Source organism: Impatiens glandulifera, chromosome 5, assembly GCF_907164915.1.
Source record: "Impatiens glandulifera chromosome 5, dImpGla2.1, whole genome shotgun sequence".
In the NCBI taxonomy this organism is placed as follows: Eukaryota; Viridiplantae; Streptophyta; class Magnoliopsida; order Ericales; family Balsaminaceae; genus Impatiens; species Impatiens glandulifera.
In genome coordinates, this window is record NC_061866.1 from 27,353,908 (window position 1) to 27,373,314 (window position 19,407).

General features: G+C 37.7%; 1 protein-coding gene across 1 annotated transcript; it reads left to right on the forward strand.

The window, feature by feature from the left end:
• The first annotated feature begins 2,481 nt into the window (after positions 1 to 2,481).
• On the forward strand, positions 2,482 to 3,779 carry LOC124939162 (ethylene-responsive transcription factor 4-like). The gene is made up of 4 exons (XM_047479668.1): positions 2,482 to 2,692; positions 3,413 to 3,516; positions 3,602 to 3,616; positions 3,726 to 3,779. The coding sequence occupies exons 1-4, from the start codon at positions 2,482 to 2,484 to the stop codon at positions 3,777 to 3,779; spliced, it is 384 nt and encodes a 127-aa protein (XP_047335624.1).
• The last annotated feature ends 15,628 nt before the right edge of the window (positions 3,780 to 19,407 follow it).

Sequence of the window (19,407 nt, forward strand, 5' to 3'; positions counted from 1 at the left end):
CAGTCTATTGGAATGTGAAAGTTAGACGTAAGTCTAACTCCTTCAGACAAGTCTGAAGTAGAACCGGAATTAGACGAGCAGTCTAACTCAGTGGAGTTAGACGTGCAGTCTAATGGTTAGTGAATAATTAGACGTGAAGTCTAATTAGTGAAAGTTAGACCTGTAGTCTAACTCCTTCAGATAAGTCTGAAGTGATTGTAATTAGACGTAAGTCTAATCCCATTAGACCAGGCGGTCTAATGGATTCTGCTCTTAGACGGGGATGTTTGATTTCATTAGACGAGGGCGTCTAATGGAAATACGTCTAATGCTCAGCTTAAGCAGTATGCTTGAAGCTAGCACCCGCCTACCCACGTGCTATAGATGTACCCTACTCCTGCTCCACTTTTTAGTGAAGATTAATACGATAGCTATATGCAACCAACCAATGAATGCCACGTAAGAGAATTTCCCTCACATTACATGTTTTGCAGGTACATCCCTGATGGAATATTCGGCGCACTACCAGTTGTTGTACGACCACGATCCTTGTGCTCAGAACCTGTTGTGTACAATGGAGGTTTTTCAATGGAAGAGTGCCACGTATCATTCTAAAAAATTCGACCGTTAGTCTTTGCCCTGTATTTATCAAATCTCAAGGACAACGGACAATCAGACTCACAGAACAAACAAGCTCTGCAATTCTACAATTTCTCTATCATCTTGTTTGCTGAATTATAGAGAGAGAAATTAAGCCTTTGAATATTCATACTGTGAAGCAACTTTCCTAATTATACTGTGTGTGAATCAAGAGATAGCTAGAATAAAAAACACCTTTAGTTGAGTGATATTCTTCATCTTGTAAATTGAACAGAGTGTGTTCTGTTCAATAGTGAGCTAAGTGTGTGCAAATTATATTTTGATTCGAATCATATTATAGTGAAACCTTTCGGTGGTTTGAAGAAGGGGTGACGTAGGAGAGCTTCTTCGAACATCCATAAACAAACTACTGTGTTCTTTCATTTTTGTCATCTTTTCATTTTTCATCTTGAGCTTCAAACCCAAGTAAACAATTCCGTCTTGATTCTGTTTCAAGTGTTTACAAGAGTTTGCGTAGAATAGAAAGCGAATTAAATCCCTAACATGATTTCTTTCAAACCGTTTTTCATAAGCCTTCATCAATAGCCAGACCCCCGTCTCTATCGATAAAGCCGATCCTATCAACATATAAAATAAATACGTGGATATGACACATGGATAAAAACTTAACGACATTTCAGGCATCCGTTATGTTAAATAATTTTGACGCTTTTTGACAAGTTTGTATATATTAATAGAATTTTACAATTAAACAAATTTAAACGCACTCCAACTCTATAAATAAAATTAACATTCTTCCCAATTATGTTTTCTTCCCCAAACATATAAGGTTATCGGTCGAGATTCAAACCATAGACTTAACTTAACTTTAGGATGTGAAAACCATAATAATCAGATAGCTCATGATTGTTGAATTACATTTTAATTTTTATATAGTATTGTATTAATAATTAGAAAATAAACATCACACTAATAGATACACTCAACAAATATATGATTTTACACAGTAAATATATAGTTGGAAAGTAATTATGAACATATATTTGAAAGGGCATACATCATTTCATATCTTTGTTATTCAATCCATGAGTTGTTCATTTTATATCACTAGTAGAAAAGTAGCCTTCGGTAAACGAAACTTTGTAACGGCACTATAACACCCTTACTAATAATTTTATTAGTAACGGTTTAATTAAACCGTTACTGTTATTAAGTTATTAGTAATGGTTATATTAACTCGTTACTAATAAAAATTATCAATCACGGGTATAAGGAAACACCGTTACTGAAACTAGTCGTTTTTAATCTGTTTTTCGAAGTAAGGGTATCAATAACGGTTATTGATGAAACTATTACTGATAAGGCTTCAGTTTAAATTTAATTAAAGGCATATCAGTAACGGTTTTGAAGGGAAATCGTTACTAATAGAGTATTGGTAACTGTTATTCCCAAAACTATTATTGATATGTGTCTGTCGTTTCATCTTTGCAAGGATATTACTAACGGTTATTGATAAAACTGTTACTGATAAGACTTCAGTTTAAAATTTAATTAAAGACATATCAATAACGGTTATTGATGAAACTGTTACTGATAGTGAGTTAAGTCGGTCGTAAGAAACGTAAGCAGAAAGGTCATGATGCAGCCTCTCGTCTTTCGATGGTTACACCACTTACGAAGTGCAAATTGTGCAAATTGAAGTTGTTAAGGCTTAATCGGATCAAGGATTACCTTCAAGGAGAAGACAGAAGAGGATCGATCGAAGGTTGACAATCTCCGAGGAACCCCGATGAGTGTTGGATCTCTCGAAGCATATCTATATAGACCTCTATTTTGCTCAACCAATTTACCAACAAACTCTCTCTCTTCTGTCATCCAAAAGAGAAACAAACTTCGGTTATAATGGCACCGAAACAGAAAGTTGTCGGCGCCGACACCGGAGATTCAACGGTAGCGAAGGAGATTCGTTACAAAGGTGTGAGGAAGAGACCTTGGGGTAGATATGCGACGGAGATTAGAGATCTAAGTAAGAAGAGTCGAGTTTGGTTAGGTACTTTTGATATGGCGGAAGAAGCGGCTACAACTTATGATATCGCCGCTAGAAAATTTAGAGGTGTTAAAGTCAAAACTAACTTTCCTTCTTCATTTGATTTAATTGCAAACGCTAAAAATATGAACAACGATTGTAGCCCTATCCAAACAAGTACGGTTGAATCGTTAAGCTATCCACGTTGACATTATGTCGTTTGTTGATAAAGATCAGCTCGAGCCTGGCTATTCAACTCTGATGCATAATAAGGTATTTTATTCAATTATTTGTGGTGATTGCTGGAAATTATCTTAATTTGTATTTGAAAGTTTTTTTTCTATATCTAGCATATCATTGCTTGATTCTTTAAATGATTCATCAGTTGGATATTAGATCAACTATGGCAACTGAATGTATTGAGGATATGAGATTAAATTGAACAAACATTGTAGAAGAAGATGAATCAAGATGTAAACACAATTTCATTATATGCAATTGCTTTCTTACTATAATTGACAGTATGAAATTGCAATATTCAGCCATGCCGAAATCTTTACAGACAAACTAGTATGCTTTGAGGTTCATAGTCATTGAATAATTGTATGTTAAGTGTACTATGTTCTAACACGAGAGAAATTATTCCCATCTGTGTTGATGTCTCCAAGTTTTGGATGATTATATTCGTAGAAAACTTTACATCCAGAATTTGGGATGTAAAGGAAAACCATTAGGGTATCACTCAATAATCATTGTAACATTTATTATGTGATTTCCAAATTTCTACTGTTGTTGGCATTCTACAAGATGATGTTGATCCAATGGTGTCTGTAATGAAAATTGAGAAGGCTCCTTTAGAAAGTTATGCAGATATATGTGGGTTAGATCCACAAATACAAGAAATTAAGGAAGTAGTTGAACTCCCGATTACGCATCCATAACTATACGAAGACATAGGTATCAATATGCAATGAATCTAGTTTGCTTGCTTTAAAGGAACGTCGAATGAAGGTAAACTAGTTCCATTTGAATCGTTGAATCGCTTGTTTACAACTGGTGAAATGCTATCGGGTTTATATAGAAAATTGATATTTGCATAATATGTAACAAATTTTGGCAGGTCACACTTGCAGATTTCAAGAAGCATAAGAAGGTTATGTTCAAGAAGAAATAAGGAGTTCCAGAAGGTCTTTACATGTGAAGGAAGAAAAGAAGAAGTTAACTGCCTTATTCCAGCTGGTTTGTTTCATATCTCAAATTGTGGTTTTTGTTATTTTGATGAATTGTGGATTGATGATAGTGGTTTTGTTATGTGGATTGATGAATTGTGGATTGATGATTGTGGTTTTTAGATTGATGATTGTGGTTTTTGGTATATTAATGGTTTTGTAAAATGGATAATTATTATTGTTTATATAGATACAAATATGAAATATAAAAAAACAAAAAAAATGATTATGTTTTTTTAGTAACGATATTAATCTAAAGAAAACCGTTACTATTAAAATATCAGTAACGATATTAATCTAAACAAAATCGTTACTAATAATATTTTATCAGTAACGGTTTTACCTTTGTTAAAGCCCTTAATGATGTTAGAAGAGTACCAATAATGGTTTTCGAATGCCCTTACTAATACTAGAAGAGTATTAGTAATGCTCTTTTCTGTAACGAATGGTAACGACTATGAATGCCATTACAGAATGTCATCATTAACAATTTTAAGGACTTTTAGTGACGGCTTTCGCCCTTACTAATACTCTTTTTTCTACTAGTATGGAGTTCTTGTGATTGTAACACTCGATGTAAAATCAAAAAATTTTGGACAACATGAATTGGCATAATAATAAATTACCTTACTTTCCCTTTCGTGAAAAACTTGCCTTTTTGGAATCGAACGGGATGATGAGATTCTTAATTGCAATACGGATACGAGTATCGTATCGAATACAATATAGATACAAGGATGCAATGCGTTTAGAATACACAAATTATATATATAATATTGAAATAAATAAAAGAGAAATGATTGGGAGATCAAATTTGAGAGGGAATGACGTGGCACAATCTTATTCGTTGAAAAAATAACAATGATTCCTTATTTATGTTATAGATTTTTTATTATGTGCTCAATGCATGTTAGTTTTTAAAATGCATGGATGAAAACTTATTTGGTTTTGTTGAGATCTTATCTCTTTTTAATTCTTCTCTTTTGTACCAAATTATTTTTCCAAGTATTGGGGTGACTTGTTTTTTTTCTTCTAGGAGAAATGTATGTAAAGTTTGTTTACATGTTGTCTGCAAATTTTGTCGTGGTACATAATCGAACAAAATAATCGAAAAAATATTAATATGTAAATAAATTATTTTACCAAAGCATTTATGAAATTCGGATGTTATAACTATTTGAAATATATGCATTAAAGCATAATTCCTTCTATCATTATTACAAAAAGATAAGTTCAAGCTCTTTAAATTAGAACAAATTCTTATGATTCAAGCTAACATTTGGATATAGAAGGTATAAAATGTCTAATTGTCTTAAACAAATTGGTTCATTTTTAATTGGACAATACTACATGAAAGACGCACATAAATTACAACTAGTTGTTGCAAGTATTTGGGAATTAAACTATCGATGAAGTTGAGTTAGGTTATTTAAGTGAAGAATATCAATTTTATTTATAAAGTTGGATGGATGTGTCTATAACCCCAGAAAATCCCCCTTCGTGTGGGTCCCGGTAAAAACTCGAGGTTCGAGAAGTTCAACTTCAGTTTGCGTGTCAGGAATTTTCTTTTAAAATAAAACATTATTTAAAAGATTAATTAATTCCTGACCATTTTTTGAAATTAATTAAAATAATTAATTTCTGGAGTACAATTTTAAATAATTCGGGGATTTATGGAAATCAAATCATAGTTTTATTTTTAGAAAATCCTTTAGTTTAAATTAATTAAATATAATTAATTTAAAAGATTATTTATTTTGAAACAGAGTTGCCACTTAATTTTCAAAAATCAATAAAAGTTGGCATACGTATACAAACGTATTGACTAAAATTCTCTTTTAGTTCGTAGTTTGGTGATACTTATGAAAGGGCTTTCGTGCTTCATCCTCCGTACTCGTTTTAAAAAAGATCTCTACTTGTAAAGTTGGCTTTTGAAAATCGGTTGTATAACATTTGAGTTTTAACTAATTATTCTCCCGGTCCTAGTCATTCTTCTAGGTATTAGCATTATTTAAAATATTGAAACAACAATATTTAAAATGCTGGTACCTATTGTAGATGATAACTTGAGTGGAAACTGTTAGGATCGGGGACACCCTTGGAGGACCGGGGTGTTTCCGGTTTCAAGAAGGGTGGCCGCTTACAACACACACAACTCTTTGGTGATAGTCCGGTTAGAGACTAAAACCGTTCTCAGCACTGCACAAACTGTCACAGACTCTTGAACCGGGTTCAAGGGCGGAAATGTCTGTTTCAGGTTGAAGCAACGTATGCGACTTTAGATGATGTTTTGGAAGGAGTCGGTTTTATGGATATGAGTGACCGGTTTTAGAGGTACGATTGGTTTGAGGTTAGGTTTAAGTAAATAAGTAATGAAAGCAACGAAAGAACACGAGACAAGGATTTTATGGATGTTCGGAGCAAACTCTCCTACGTCACCCCTTCTTCTCAGATTATGAGAAGGATCTCCACTAACTTTTATAGTTAACAATACCTCCGGTCGAGCCCAACTTCGCTACTCGCCGGTTACACCAAACTCACTCTTTGATGTAATACAACAATTCGGCACAAACACACACAGAGAGCTTCCGGTTTTAGACACACCGGTTTTGGAATATAAGAGTTTATCTCTCTAACTTAATGCTTTTTCGTAATCTGTAACTTCACAATTGTATTCGTAACTTCGCATTGAATGAAGACGTTTTGTCTTCCTTTTATAGCTGAGAAGAGGCAACGGTCACTTTTCTTCTCTCTCCTCTGGATTGGTTCATCCTTATCACGCCGGTGCAGAGAGGTTGCTTGCACGCTTCACTTTCCTCAACACTTGCAGTCATGCAGGCAGCTCTGAGTGTAGGATGACATGACCGGTTTGCATTTTGGACACATGGCAGACATGCACTTAGTCGGTTTGCATTTTGGACACATGGCAGCTCTTACATATTCCCAAGGAATATTGTAATAATTATCTTGCCCCATGCCTGATTTCTTCTCTTACATATTCCCAAGGAATAAGGAATATTTTGTTTGTCTTAACACGTCTTCAAGATATTCATATCTTTTGAATCCGTTCCGGATTTCTGCACAAGGATTTCATCTCAAACCTGAGAGTATGTATTAGCCGGAGCTGAGGGCAATTAATGACCGGAGCGGCTGCATTTAATCAACCGGAGTATTTATGACTGGAGCGGCTGCATTTAATCAACCGGAGTATTTATGACTGGAGCGGCTGTATTAAGTGTCGGTTGACCGGAGCCTTCTTTCATTAAATGCCTGTTTGACCGATCTCCTAATTGAGCTCCAGTTGACCAACCGGTTGACTGAACTTCTTGGACGAACCGGTTGACCGAGCCGGTTTGACCGATCTCCTAACTGAGCTCTAGTTGACCAACCGGTTTGACTGAACTTCTTGGACGAACCGGTTGACCGAGCCGGTTTGACCGATCTCCTAACTGAGCTCTAGTTGACCAACCGGTTTGACTGAACTTCTTGGCCGAACCGGTTGCTTTTACTTCAAACCGAAGTCAAACAACCGGTATATATATTTCCAACCGAATGGATTTTGCTCAATTTCCCTGAAATAGCAAAACTTTAAATATTATTTGCAGCAAGTGGGATTTGATCCCTGGTCACCTGTGTAACAGGCAGAAGTGTTAACCACTACACTACAACTGCTTCTTGTTATATTTAAACCAATTAATATACTTGATATAACTTAGCGGTTTAACATATATATTTGAACTTAGTTTTATCTATTCATTAAACTTTTCATAAGTTATAACAATTATTTTCTATCAGAAACACTTGAAGAATATCAGCTACTTTTAAAGGCATTAGGGTTTTTAAATAAACACTAAACAAGCCTTTGTTGAAATATTTTGTGGAAATATACCAAAAATATTTTAAAATGTATTTTCTAATTTTTCGGAATTTTTAGAAAATGATTTAGAGTCCCAAAATTATAAAAATAATTTTAGATTTTGAAAAGTGGAACCAAACAAGCCTTTGGGCCGGAGTCCTAAGCTTGGGGCTTATTTATGTCGGTCAAGGTCAAAAGACCCTCGGTCCGGGTCGAGGTTCGGGATCTTCGGTCTAAAGACCAAAGTCCCTCGGTTAAGGTGCTAAGGACTCACGATCCTTGGCTAATCTTACTGGTCTAGGTGTAAATTATATCGGTCCTAGGTTAGCCTAAGGCTAAGTTTCTTGGTCGAGGTGTATAAACCTCTCTATCTTAGGCTAGCTTCAGGCTAAGTCCCTTGGTATTGGGTGCGAGAGCTCTCGGTCCTAGGGTTAGGGAGTCTTTCTCCCAAAGTCGGACCTCTCGGTTATAGGTGAAAATCCTCGTGGGATTTCTCAGTCCTAACTTAAGAACATTGATCGGACCTCTTGGTCCTAACTTAAGAACCTCGGTCGGACCTCTTGGTCCTAGGTCGATTTTCTCGGTCATAGGTTTCGGTCTGGACCGAGGATTCTCAGTCGGTCCTCTCTATCCTAGGTTAACAAGCCTCGGTCCTCAAGAACATCAAAGTTCCGGTTTTTGAATTCATTTTTTAGCTTTGATTCTTTAATCTAAGAGCTTGGGTAGCTTCACAAAGCTCATAGAACATGTTCAAAATCGACCTATATGATGATCAATTTGTTCAAAATAGTTGGTGATCAAAAATTGAGTTTTTTATTTTAAAGTTGTTTTGAAGTGTAAGGAACTATCAAATAGCTTCTTTATACAACATATACTTGATTGGTCCCAAAATAAGAACACTAACTATTCGTTTTGACCAATTCAAGAACTCAAAATTTTCAATTTATTTTGAAAATTTTGATTTTGATCAAACATGATTGAGATGGATCAAACATGATCTAAATAGTTTTCCAAAATCATTATAATCATGTTGGGAAGTTTCTAGGTTGTGATTCAACATGATTAACCCAAGAACAGAAAACCATTTTTTTTGAAAATTTTCAAATTTGGGTTTTTGTTATTTAGATCAATTGATCAGTTCTATATTATCCATATAGTCTCTAAATGATCATAGAATCGGTTTCCATCCATAAAATACCATAAACAGCAAGCATACAAGCTTATGCAATTTGAAATATAAAAAATTCAAATTCAAACTATAAATATAAATTAGAGGGTGATTGGAACCTTATCAAGGATTGGAGAACACTCCTTAATCCTTAGAGAAGCTTTCTAGATGCACAGATCCACGCTTTAAGGTCTTAAACGAATTTTCAAAAAATCCAAAAGCTTTGAGCTTCAATGGCGGATTTATGTAAAATCATGTTTTGAGAGGGGATATTGGATTCTCTGACTTTAGAATTACTTAGGGAATCTATTTATAGCATTCATAAGTCGGTTGAGGACTTCAAGTGGCCTGAATTGGCCAAAAGACATTAATGAGTGTTGCTTGTTCTTAGTTGAAGTCGTTGGAATATGGATGATTCATCCTTATTTTGATAGAAATGATCACCATTGGTGATCATTCTGGGCTTTAAATGAGTCGGAATGGTTGACAGTGGAGGAAGTTCCAAAAAGATAAGATCATCTACGGTTCCTCATCCTTATCCTGATGACACCGCGATGAAGAAGAAGGTGGTACTCAAAACGACGTCGTTTTAAGCGCATTAGAGCGTTCTGTTGGCGTTCCGTACATGCGCCATTGCGTCTGGACTTTCCGTTAGTGTCTTGGATAATGGGGAATTAGTTGTTCCGTTGTGGCCTAGGTGCGCGTAAGATTCTTCCTAGGCACTGGATGAAAATCCATCGCTCCTCCGATGGTCCTGGCTAAGGGTTTATTTGAATTGATTTTTCTTTTACCGTTTTGACTTTAATTTTGATCTTTTTAAATACACAAAATATTAAAATAAATATGACAAATATTTTACCAATTTTTTTTTTATATATTTGGGCTTAAATAAATAAATATTTTAAATGAAATGGATACAACAATTCATTCTAAATTATTTATTTTTGTCCATTATTTTTTAGATAAATGAGTACAACTTTTATCCTAAATAATTTTATTTTTATTATTTTGACAATTTTCCTTAATTAATTTGGTTTTAATTATCACAATAATTAGTTTAATCAATTGTTTTAATTGATTTTTAGTCATTGGGTTAATTAATTTAATTTTATTTATTTAAAAATAAATCAAAATAATTATTTTAATATTATAAATTAAAGTGTAGATTTTTAGTGCTTATATAGTGCCCCTCCCGAATCGAGTTTGAATATAACAAACTAGTTTTGAAAATGTTGATTCGAGTATGACATCTAACACTAGGTTATCTAGTACAATTTATAATGAGGAAGCTAGAAAAGATGGAACCTATAGCATGTCGCGGTTTGAGTGACATGTTGATGCTTATACATAACCTTCGTCGAGGTCCTTCCAAGCGTTGCTTTAGGAAATCCTTTCCTTGGTGTTTATCCTAACAAGGATGATTCTTGAAAATCCTGTTTTACAGAACTCGACAAAGTATCTGTAAAATCTATGGGTTAAAGGTAATCATAGGTATTGAATCATCAATTCATGTTTATCATGAATATCATCAAATTATTCATGTTTTGGTCATGTATAAATGGCTAGGAATTAATGTCATGAGATATGCTGGGAACATGAAAGTTTAGTAACGTTTCACGTGGGTCACTAACAAGTAACCTCCTAAGGTGATCATAAACATGAGACTCATCAATAGATAAGTTTTGGCGAGGAAGTCAACAAACTTTCCTATAGGTTTTGTTATCATGTGATCATGTATATATGATCATGGTATCGTCAATGTTTATCATGGAAGTTAACAAACTTTATGTGAAAATCACACATAAGTGAGGTTGAGAACGATAATATATAAATGATCGTGATGCTATCAATAAATAAGCTTTTGTGACGTTTGTGAATTTGGGAATAGAACATTTATCAAAGAACGGGATCAGAACAGGAGTGTATCAGAGAACATGACTTCATTAGAGTACTTATCAGAATATAAGATTTCGAACATGACATTGTGAGATTACCTATCAGAAGATAGGATTTGAACAGGATTATGTACAAATAATCGATGTGCTTATCAACAAACAAGGCTTGAATACCTATTGATTGATAGGGTTTGGAATACCTATTTGGACGATAGGGTTTTTGTCTGAGTACCTATAAAGAGATAAGATTTTCTTGAGTATGCGACCAAGAGATGAGGTTTGGTTACCTATCGAGTGATAAGATTTTGTTTGAGGACCTATCGAGGGATAGAGTTTGATTAGGATCATGTATGAATGATTGTTGTTCTTGTTTGACAAACTAGGCTCAATGCTTTTGTGATTTGGGAGATGTACCTATTGAAAAATAGGGTTTTGAATGGAGACCTATCAAGAGATAGGGTTTGCTTGAGTACCTATGTGAGTGATAAGGCTTGGATTACCTGTTTGGATGACAAAGTTTGGAATACCTGTTCAAGCGATAGGTTTTGCGACAGTTGAATCATGTACAAATGATGTCTCGGCTTGTCTACAGACAAGACTTGAATGATATATTGAAAGATAGAGTTTGGTTTGATAGTGTTGTTTTTATTGCATTGATGTTGAGAGAGGAAATACCTATCGAGCGATAGGGTTTTAGACGAATCATATATAAATGATGTCTCGACCTATTGAAAAATAGGTTTTACTAATAGAATCATGTACGAACGATTAACGCACCTATTAACAGATATGGTTTAGTCACGGAGTTGTGTATAAACATCGTCTCGACCTATTGAAAATAGGATTCACTGGCAAAATCATGTACGAACGATTAACGCACCTATCAACCGATAGGATCTAACAAATAGGGTTTTGCTGGATCATGTGCTCATGATCTCAGATCCTTGTCAATTGGCAAGATTATTAATGGATCATCTTACAAATGATCTCTCTGCTTGTTAACAAACAAGGCTTATGACAAAATCATATACAAATGATTTCTCACACCTATCAATAGATAGGGTTTCTAACATAATCATATACAAATGGTGTCTTGTCCTATCAACAGATAGGGTTTACAAACAGAATCGTGTACGAACAATTTCTCACATCTATCAATAGATATGACTTCTAACGGAATCATATACAAGTAATGTTTTGACCTATTGACAAATATGGTTTACAGACGGAATCGTGTACGAATGATTTCTCGCACCTATCAATAGATATGGTTTCTAATAGAATCATATACAAATGATGTTTCGACCTATTTACAAATAGGGTTTTGATACCTAATAACAACTAGGTTTTTAATGAAATTGTTTACAAACCATCTCACGTACCTATCAACATAAGTGTTTAGATACATAACTATAATTAAGGTTTTTAGTATAATCGTATAAAAACGATATATCGCACCTATCAACAGATAGGGTTTTGGAGACTTAACTACAATTAGGGTTTTAACGGGATTGTGTACGAATAATCTCACGTACCTATCAACAAATATAGTTTAGAATACCTAGTTACAAATAAAGTTTTTAGGCTTCTAGACTTCTAAACTTCTGGGCTTCTTAAACAGGTTGAGCTTTTATTACATAGTTGGGAGCCCAAACAAATAACTCAACACCTACATCTAAAAAGATTGAAAAGAGACGGTAACTGAGAGAAAGAAACTAATAAAAATTCAATTTTATAGTGAGATTGAAATTGAGTTTTAAGATCAAGACCAAAACTCTTACCTCAAACCTCTTTGGCTTCCCACAAATCTACTCTACACTATAATGACGAATGTTAATGAAGATCAAGATCAACAATACGTCTAATTCCATCACATTCTTCTTTGATAGATCCAAATATGACCCAAAATTGCTTGTTACTTTCCTCTCTGTCGTCAATCTTCTGGTGAAAAGCTAATTAAACTCACGCTGAATAGCTAATCAAACCCTATGATTGAGATACGATAATGAAGAGAAAGAAACTAATCAAATTTTTAATTTTATAATGGGATAGAAATGAAGACTGAAGATATGCGAATATACATTTTTTGGTTTATCTAATACCCGGTCACTATGGAGGGTGCGTACATACCAGCTCCAAAAAGTTATATTGAGTATTAGAATAATGACATGGAGAGTGATACTAGGGGCAGCGAATCTTACCTGGCACCACTTTGAAAAAATAAGTTGAAAAAAAATATCAATGTAAAAAGTTATAGAGAGTTGTAAATGTAAAAAATAGGGAAAGAAAGTTATGTCCCGAACATGGCCATGTTCGGGAATATTCTGTCCCGAACATGGCCATGTTCGGGAACATTCTGTCCTGAACATGAATTTCTCTCTCTAACCTTTTACATGATAATTTTTTTTTCACCTTGACTTATTTTTTCCACGTGGCTTCGAGGTGGGGAGTCGCTGGAAAGTCACTGCCTAACGACGTTCTCCCTATCATTACTCTAAGTATTATTATATATATATTTTTAACTAATTCTCTTTTTTTTCTAATTTCACTCACAGTCGAACATTTAACTATTCATCTCTTCTTTCAATCTTCATCCACGACCCCCGACATTTGTAATGCAAAAGTTCCAATCTTCACCCGACCGTTTCAATCTTTGTCGCGGTAGTTACAATCTGTGATCCTAATATGGACAAACGTGAAGAAATTCTAGTCTATTTATAATAAAGAACTATGTTTAGTGTTCTAACTAATGCTTGTAGTTGAGCATAAAAAAAACTATTGATAACATGTTTAGATATTTAGAACATATAGAGTACACAAAGGATTTTTAGCATGATTTTCAATTTTATTTTGAGAGCTTTCTGTTTTATGAGATGAGATGTCATTGATCTATATGATAAATAATTACTTTGAAGAAGGACATGTATTGGCTCTATGTGACCTACGAGCAAAAGTTGAGAGAAATGAAGATAAATAAATTGAATAACCCCGTAAGAATATATAGGTGGTGGATCATGTTCTTACTTGTTTCGTCTTTCTTAGTTGCATCTCCTCCTTTAATGTGGCAAAAAATAGGAGGCGGATTAACTATCTTTTCTTCCCCATGGTCTGCTGGTTGTACAACACATATGTTTCCTCAATCCATAATTAGCATAACAGAATATATAATGAAAGGTTAGTGTTAGGATCTAGGTCGCCGCTGGTGGACCGGGGGTTGGACCGGTTAGCGGTTCTCACTCGTAGGGTGGTGGTTAATCCGGTTAGAGATTGACACCGGGTTTCAATACTACACAACCTGTCACAAACCCTTGAACTAGGTTCAAACGCGGAAGAGGTTTGCTTTCAGGTTGAAGCGGTACGCTTGTATGATAGGCACGGTCGGTTTCGGATGATGAAGATTTGGAGATGGTGGGTCGGTTTCGGTAATCTGGATATTCGGTATGGCTAGTATAAAGTCGGTTTGGAGCGGTATGGTTAAGTTAGTCGGTTATATAATGAAGCCAACAGAAAGTAAATAACACAAAAGAATTTATGGATGTTCGGAGATAAAACTCCTACGTCACCCCTTCCTCTCGAAACCGCGAGAAGGATATTCACTAAGGAATACAAGTACAAGCCGATCGAGACTTATTTTCTGCTCGATAACACTCTTACAATTTACACCGAAATTGTAGAACACACTTTAACTTTCAACACTTAGGCTTTCTAGAATAGCACACTGTTATCACTTGTAGTAAATGCTCTTAGCTCTCGTTATCTCAATGTATGTCCCGCGTTTTCTCTTCTGCAACTGCCTCTTTTTATAGGTGAAATATGCCAACGGTCATATTTCACTGCCTTGAATCTGATTGGCTGATCAGCGGTGCAGTGATTCAGTGTCTCAGAGGTTCAGACCTGCGGTCGTTTCCTCAGACCTGATGGTCAAGCTCAGGCCTGGCATTATGTCTCAGACCTGGCGGTCTGTTCATTCGGTGTGTAGGACAAACCTGCCGAGTTTGTCTTTTACTTGATATAGGCACTGTCTGTTTGGACAGTTGTCTGTACTTTGAAGATTTCCTTTCTGGCTTATCCCGAAGTAGAAGGATCCGGTAGTACTGTTTTCTGCAGCCTACAGTCTTTCCTCAGACTTGCATGGATATGGAAGTATTCAGTCTGTTCCTTTGGTATCATTCTCAACAGATACCCAAAATGTCTTCTTGCACTGGTCGGTCATTTGACTTGGCCGAATGTGTTTTGGTAGTGATGTAACCGGACTTCTTCCGATTATTCTTGTCTTGTGGATGATCGGCTGTTTGATGGTTCCGGTTTTGAGCTTTGGCCGATCCTTCCTTTGTGCGGTCACGTTCCGAATACCCTTGATCGGTTTGGTAGCTTGACCGGTTAGGTTTCTTCAGTCAGTTCTCTTGTTCTTCCGGTCCGGTTCCTTGTTCCTGCATGGGAAGTTTGTTTAAGTTAGGTTTATTTGAACCGGACTGAATTTATCTAACAATTTCTCCCTTTTTGATTATTTTATTTAAAATTATCAAAATCATGTAAGTTTGCAACCGTAGGCCGGTTGTTTTGTTTGGCCGATTTTTGAAAAAGACTTAGAGAATTTTCGAAAAATTTTGAGAGAGGAGTTTTGGAAGAGTCTTTATCTTTTATCTAACAATTTCTCCCTTTTTGATTATTTTATTTAAAATTATCAAAACTAAGTAGAAATGCAAAATAAGGCCGGATTCAAAAATAACTTTATATATATTTATAGATGACCGGAAAAGACAAAACATATAGAAATACTAAGACCAATAAGAAAAGGAAGGATAGTCCCTATTCAGAATCTGTGAAGTCATAGGCACTCTTCTTTTTCTTCGGTTGCTGTTGCCCGGTCTGTTGGGAGGATCGTTGCCTTTTAGACCGGGACCGCAGTTGTTCCTCGACTTCGTCCTCGACTAGGTCGGCTTGCTGCGAAGTACCCGTAGTGACCGGTTCAGAGATTTCATTGAACATCTCGGCTATCTAAACTTTCTTAGGAGCCTCCCTCCGTCTCTTTTTCAGTGCTGAAGCGGAGGCGGCCGCCTTTTTCTTCTTCTCGTTATCCTTTGCATAGGCTTCCAGCCTCCGTGCTTCCCTTTCCAACCGTGCGGCATCCTCCGCAGCTCGGTTGGCCACTTTATCAGCAAACCCTGGGAACAGGGCCTCTCCTCTTTGAATTCGTGCGGCTTCCAATTCCGCTTCGGTCAGCTGAGACGATCGCGGCCCCTCTTTATCTTTGCTAGCTTCGGCGTCCAGCGCATCCTGGACCCTTTTAGCAACTTGAGCATCAGCCTCTATAGCCGCGGCGTCCGCGTTCTCCTTAGCCTTTAGAATTTCGGCCATCTGTTCGGTAAGTGTCTTTACTTCGGCCACGAGATTCTCGTTTGACTTTTCGAGTTCTGAGACCCGGTTAATTGTCGTGTCGACTCGTTCGAGGTCTTTCTTGAAATTTGAGGTCACTTCCTCCAGAGCTGCGGTTCGCTGAACACATTTCTCGCGCTCACCTGCTTCTTCCCACAGACCGATGCCGAGTTCTGAAAGTTGTCCTTGATGTTTTTCCAGAAGCAGCCTTGTCACGTCGGTAAACTTCACGGCCGAATCAACTATTCCGTTGTATTTGTCCTTGAAAGGTTGAAGTTCGGATACGTTGTGTTCTTGTATGCGGTCATCGATCCGCTCTGATATTGACATTTCAAGCTTCTGAAGTCGGTCTTCAACCCATTCTTTAGCAGCCCATTCTTTAGGAGGGTCTGAGACGGTGATTTCCGGTGGTGGTGGAGGTGGTTGCTCGGTGGGATCTGGATCGGCTCTCTCACTGGAATCTATCGGTGCAGCATTCTCAATTGGAAGATCTAATGTTGCCGCATCCTCCAAGATTGTTACCGCATTTTCCAAGATCGGTATCTCATCATCCTCCAATATCGGTGCCTCATCATCCCTTGGAGGTGTTGGACAGTTAACCGGAAACTTGTCGATTACTGGAGGAGTGTAGACCGGTACCTGCTTTTGGCTGCATATCGCTTCCAGCCGCTCTATTTCTTGAAGTATTTCCATTTTGCCTTTTGCAAGCTTTGTTAACACCCGCGGCGCTACGGTGTCCACCGATCCCCCCTCGTTGTACTCTTCCTTAATTTTCCGGATGCGCTTTCTTAATTTCCGAAGTTGGCTACTCGGTATCAGGAGACTGGTTCGGCATTGTACCTCCTGAATTGTGTTGGATTTTGTGAGGCGCAACATCAGGTCCTCTACTTCCTCCAATCTGTCGATGCATTCCTTTTGCGTGAATTTCGGTAGGATTTCTTTATATTTTGTACTGAACCGGTGCTCATGCCATTCCAAATATAGGTTTATAACGTCCTCGTCTCGTTTGTCAATGCCCTGAAAGATTTTCTGGGCTAATTTATCGGCCTCTGCTTCGTCGGCCTCCTCCCTCTCCGTGTTGTAGCCTTCATCATTGGCTACTTTATCAGCCCCGTCTTCACCCTCGGTGGCCTCAGGATTGGTGTATGGTTCGGCATCGTTTGGACTTCGAGCCGACTGATCGTCGTCATCGACTGTTCTATCATCGGTCTTTTCCGTGTCGGTTTGCTCAGAGGCCCATTCCTCTTCTTCTGTCTGTTGTGGTGGGTCTACGAAGGTTATCTTTTCTTTCCCTTTTCCTCCGGTCTTTGCTTTTGCCGGGGCATCTTTCTTTGCGGCTTTCTTCTTTCGGCCACCTGTGGAACTGGAGGCCGGCTGCGTTCTTTTAAGGAATTGCCTCGATCTAATGAGGCAACGTTTTGCTACCGCAACACCGGGACCGACGTTGATATTCAAGTGGAGGAAAATCTTACCGAGGGGCACGGCGTATCCCCACGACCGGGTTGAATCCGGTTTCACCATGTCCATGAGGTTGCCGAACACTGATCTTGCCCAGTTGACCTCTTTTCCTTCCATCAGACCGATCAACATCTTGATTTTGTCTTTGGTAAGGTTGCTGAAGTTTCCTCCCCTCGCTAGTATCGCCCTAGCGAAAATGTCACATGCCGGGATATACTCCGGCCTCAGCGTTTGTTTACTCCCGGATGTTGTGATTGGCTCAGTGGTTGCCGATAAAATGTGGCAAGCCGCCTCAAAGGTGTCATGGTCTATTTCTGCCGTTGCATCCTGGCCGGTTGTTGGGAGATGCAAGCTCTCGGCCACCAATGCTTCGGTGATCTCGATTTGGGAACCGCAAACCGTCGCGATGATCCTGTCGTAGGAGATGGTTGCGGTGCTGAAGAATTCTTCGACCGCATCTTTATAAATTACGTGAGGACCGCCTAGGAAATATCCCAGACCGGTTTTAATCAGCCGGTCAATGACTGCTTTCGCCTCGGTCGTCCCATTCAGCCGGATTTCCTCGAAATCCACTTGAGAATAGAGTTTGAACAATGCCGACTCACGACCCATGTTAAAAGAGTTTGAGAATGAGAGAAAACCGCTTCAAAGAGTTTAGAAAACTTAGAGAGAGAAAGTGAATTCGCGTGAGAATGAAAGAGAATGACCGATGGTCCCTTTTATAGACGCGGTTTGGAAGCCCAACCGTCCCATCATTAATGGGCGGGAATTTTCCCTCCAAAGTGAAAAGTCGCCAAACTGTGGGCGGTAAACAAGAAAAGGTGGGCGGCAAGTTTGAGCGGGAGATTTCCCTCCAAAACCCTTTGCCTATGTCATGGATGACGTATTATGTTCCTTGAAGCCGAATGATTGAGCGGTTTCGAAGTCTAACCAGACATTTTGATCGATCAGAGTGTTAACAGTTTTATAAGACCGGATAAGTACGCGGTTATAGGTTGAAAATGTGGACCGGTTACTTAGATAAGTGTTCAAAGAATTTAAGAAGACACGGTCATTTAAACTGAAATGATAATGGAATTCAAGAAATATCAGATGAATAAAACCGATTATAAGATTCGGTACAGGAATAGGCATACAGAAGCAATGAAAAATATAGCCTATTCAACAGACATTCTCCAGAGTCGTTCTCTTGCCGAACCACTGTTGAGGATGTTTGAAGAGGAAGCCGGTGTGCCCGGTCCGAACTCTGGTCGATACTTAAGAATCAGCTTGCTGATATGCGGTGCATACCCGAGACCCTTCTTGGTCAGCACCATATTCTTTAAGTTTTCCCAAATGACCGATGACCAGTTGATGGCCGATTTGTGAAGAATGTTGGCCATGATATTGTAGGTATTCCTGGAATACCGTTGATTGGGTGATTGACACAGAATTGACCTGGTCACGATTTCGAGCAATAGCTGACCGTGACTAGCAAGTTGGGTTTTTGGCCCAAACTGTTCCACCGGAAGAGGGGTGGCCGACAAGTAGAGCGCGGTTTCAAATCCCGCAAGGTCCTGAATAGCCGGGAAGTCAGAGAAACCTTCAGCGGGTAGACCGAATAGTGAGGAAAATTCATCCTCGTCGATCCAGAATGTGTGGTCTCTGACAGTCGAGACGATGTATTTTCCTCTGATGCAGGCGCTTCGAAAGAAGGCCTTGACATCATCTAGAAGGATTGGACCGGCCTCTTCAAGAAACGGTTGAAGACCGGTTTCAGCGAGAGAGTCATACATGATTCTCTGCTTAGTAGTGCAATCCCTTATGTCCGTGCAAGATTC

Excerpts from the sequence above, each read along its gene's own strand:
- LOC124939162 (XM_047479668.1), top strand. The coding sequence starts at position 2,482 with ATGGCACCGAAACAGAAAGTTGTCGGCGCCGACACCGGAGATTCAACG. Across the intron at positions 2,693-3,412 it reads CGCCGCTAGAAAATTTAGAG|ATGATGTTGATCCAATGGTG; the intron begins GTGTTAAAGTCA and ends GCATTCTACAAG.